This window comes from Cucumis sativus, chromosome 3 (assembly GCF_000004075.3).
Source record: "Cucumis sativus cultivar 9930 chromosome 3, Cucumber_9930_V3, whole genome shotgun sequence".
Lineage (NCBI taxonomy): Eukaryota > Viridiplantae > Streptophyta > Magnoliopsida > Cucurbitales > Cucurbitaceae > Cucumis > Cucumis sativus.
In genome coordinates, this window is record NC_026657.2 from 9,996,680 (window position 1) to 10,000,000 (window position 3,321).

General features: G+C 33.4%; 1 protein-coding gene across 2 annotated transcripts in view; it reads left to right on the forward strand.

The window, feature by feature from the left end:
* The first annotated feature begins 1,572 nt into the window (after positions 1-1,572).
* The window catches only part of LOC101204583 (type IV inositol polyphosphate 5-phosphatase 7), a 4,748-nt gene continuing 2,999 nt past the window's right edge, over positions 1,573-3,321 (forward strand). For both annotated transcript variants that reach the window (XM_011652665.2, XM_004134082.3), the window contains exons 1-6: positions 1,573-2,321; positions 2,450-2,537; positions 2,731-2,802; positions 2,926-3,010; positions 3,110-3,214; positions 3,303-3,321. The exon at positions 3,303-3,321 is cut by the window's right edge and continues 756 nt beyond it. In XM_011652665.2, the coding sequence (XP_011650967.1) occupies positions 2,292-2,321; positions 2,450-2,537; positions 2,731-2,802; positions 2,926-3,010; positions 3,110-3,214; positions 3,303-3,321 (399 nt within the window). In that variant the 5' untranslated portion in view covers positions 1,573-2,291. The remainder of the gene's footprint in view (positions 2,322-2,449; positions 2,538-2,730; positions 2,803-2,925; positions 3,011-3,109; positions 3,215-3,302) is intronic.

A 3,321-nucleotide genomic window follows, 5' to 3' on the forward strand; every position in this document is an offset into this window, starting at 1 on the left:
GATTTATTCGATACCATTTTTCACATCCACTTAAATTTGATGGTTGGTGGGTAGTGTTGAAGCATTTAATGAGAGAAAAAAATATCAAATACTCATACTATTTTGTGGTCATAGACAATTTCATAAAATTCAACTTTCAACCATAATAAAATGAATATCCATTTTCTTTCTAACCTATTTGACTAAAAAATTCAAATATTTAATTAAAAACATGAAATCAAAGAAAATAAACTCAATTTAAAAAAAAATGATAGTTTCAAACAAACTTAATTGTGTGGATACTTATATTTTAGTTTAGGGTTATTTTAAGGAATATTAAAATTTACTGTCAAACTAATTCTTAATTTGAACCTCTAATTGTTTACTAGAGTTATACTTAATTTTAATTTGTAAATCTTCATAAAAAAAAATACATTATTTGTATTGTTTTATTTATCTATTTTTGACAAAGCCATTTATTTCTTAAAATTAAAAGAGCTAAATGTAAGCATAAAAATTAGAAAAAGAAGTCAACTACTCACATATAAGGAAACAAGTTAATTCTTTGAAGCAAATAAATTTAATAATTTCCATTTTCATGTTTAATTACAACACATAAGTTATTAAATTTCTTTGGCCCTAAGTATGTACCTTATAAAATAGAAGTGGTTTCACAAAATTTATTTATTTGTGTTTCTTTGTTGAGTATAAAAGATCATAAATAAGAGAGTAAGAATCCAATCCAACGACTTAGAATTAAATGTAAAGAGAATACCAATAACGGTAAATATGTTTTGGATGTCAATTCTTGAACATCCCATACTTAACCAATTAAATCCACATTCATATAATTTGTAATAGAAAGTGGTAATATCTAATTCTGTTTACAATCTTAAAAACCAAACAAATGAAGAGGGTCCAAGTTCATGAATTATTGGCATCTCCTTGTCAAATTATAGGCTAAAAAACATACAGATTGGTCCAGAAATGGCCTTTTTCTTCCCCCTCCCCTACCTCTTTCAATCATTATTTTGTAAAAAAACTCAATCTTGATTTGGTACCAAACCAATACATTATTTTTGGTATGTAGTTTAGTATTCTACCCCTCTCCTTGTCTCTTCTTAGGCAAAGGGTCTTTTTCTTTTTCTTTTTTTTTACAGACATTTTGTAAACTGTAAATGGTGATGTACAAAGACATAAAGTTGAAAGCTTGATTAGTTTAAACAAAAATCTGAGTCAAGGGAGAAAATGGGGGGGAAACACAAAACCCAATGTGTTAAAGATGGCAAAGGAGGTTAAGGAATGGCACTTTATTTTTTGTTTGTGAAATTACTGTACCTTCTCTCCCAAACATTCTTTAGCTCACAAAAGAAGAAAACAAAAACAAGAAACAGAAAACAAAACAAAAAACAATTTAGTACTAATAATAATATACACATTGCACTTTATCTTTATTGCATCTTTAGATTGCTTTTACTTTGATGGTAGACCAAAACAGGGCCGGGAAGAAGAAGGAATGGGGAATGGTTTTTTTTTTTTCTTCTTTCAATTTATTATTATTATTATTATTTGTGCGGTAGATCTCAGGGGCTGAAGCTGCCCCTTTTTTCTTCATGGCTTTGCTGACCAAAATGGGCAGCCTTTGGTATTGTGTGTTTCTCTGTGAGAAAGGGTAAAAAAGAAAGGCTCAATAAACGACATGGCCGTTGCTTCATCATGTTGAGTCTGTCTTAACTTAGAATTAAAAAGGAAAAGGAGGGAGAAGGGAGAGACCCTTAACACTGACTCACTCTCACTCTCTCTTCTCTTTCTTTCTTTCTTTCTTTCTCTCTGCACTTTATACTGTTCAAATTCGATACTTTGCTGTTTTTACAGAGAACGAGGCCCCTTTGGCTGCATAGCACAGAGAAAGAGAAGCTCTATGAGCTTTATATCTCTCTAAAACTTTCTCTCTCCCCTTCTATCTGCTTATCTTATGTTTGCCTTCTGCATTGTCTTCTTCTACTTCAGAATCTCTCCCCATTTCCTCTTCATTCTCATTCATCACAAGTTTTACCCTTTTCTTTTGGGTTTCTCCTGCTTAGTAAGAGGAAAGGAATTTTGGGTTTGATCTTCCTAAGTATTTGGAGAAGTGGGTGTGTTTGGTTTGGTTTGGATTGTGGGAGAACTCTTAAGTTCTTGGTTGGAGAATCCTTTTGCCTTGCCCATTTTATTTGGTTTCCATGGGTGTTTTGAGGATTTGAAGCAAAACCCTCAAATTCTGTGTGGGGGGAAAGAGTAGTTGTGGAGCTGTATGAAGTAGTGGTGGAACAATGAGAGATGAAAATTCTAAGAAAAGCAAGGTGGTTCTTCAATTTTCTTTGAAAACCCATCTGGAATATTGTTTCAAAATCTTCTCTTGTTTTTTATTTTCTGCGAAAGGAAAATGGGAATCTGATTGTTCTTTGGTTTGCCTTTTTTGGTTTTGAAGCTCTCATGGTCCAAGAAAATGGTCAGAAAGTGGTTCAATATTAGGTGTAAAAGCGAGGATTTTCAAGCGGACGATGTTGCTTATAGAGGTAGCTCTTTGAATTTCTTGCTTCATGAATTGGATGGTAGAAATCCCATCTCTTTTATGCTTTTCCCACATGCCTAAATCTGAAGCTCCAGAATTTGGTTTTATAAAACGCTTGAAATCTTTCATTTTCTGTTTACGGGTCAAATCTTCATGAAGTTCTTTTCCATCCATTGATTACATGCTTTCTTCTACAGGAGGTGAAATGGATTACAGAAGCAGCAGCTTTTCAGAGAGGGAACCATGCACCATCAAGAAAAGCAAAACAGGTTCATAAACACAGCCCACTTCATCTCAGTTTTTGAGAATTTGACTCTGAGAAAACTGTTTATCAAAATTTGGCTCTTCTTCTTGTTCCTGAGATTTTGATCCATCTTCTCATCAATGCACAGAGAAATTTAGCAAAAATGGCGAGCAAGGGCGGCGAGGGAAGATGAATCTTGACCATCCTCGTATTATTGATGTGCAGAACTATAGGTAGAGAATTAAGGATATATCTCTGTCTTGAGATAGATTTTCTGCTTTTCTAGCATTTTGGATGGTTTTGATTTGTTAACTGAGAGATTTTGTCTTCAGCATTTTTGTTGCTACATGGAACGTGGCTGGAAGATCTCCTCCTAGCAATCTAAATCTGGACGATTGGCTTCAATCCTCACCCCCTGCAGATATTTATGTTCTTGGGTAATAATTATGATAAACTTTTCCCCGTCTTTTACTCAGTTTGGATTAGGGAATATTGTTGGTAAGTTTCTTTTGTTCTGTCTTTCAGATTTCAGGAGATAGTGCCA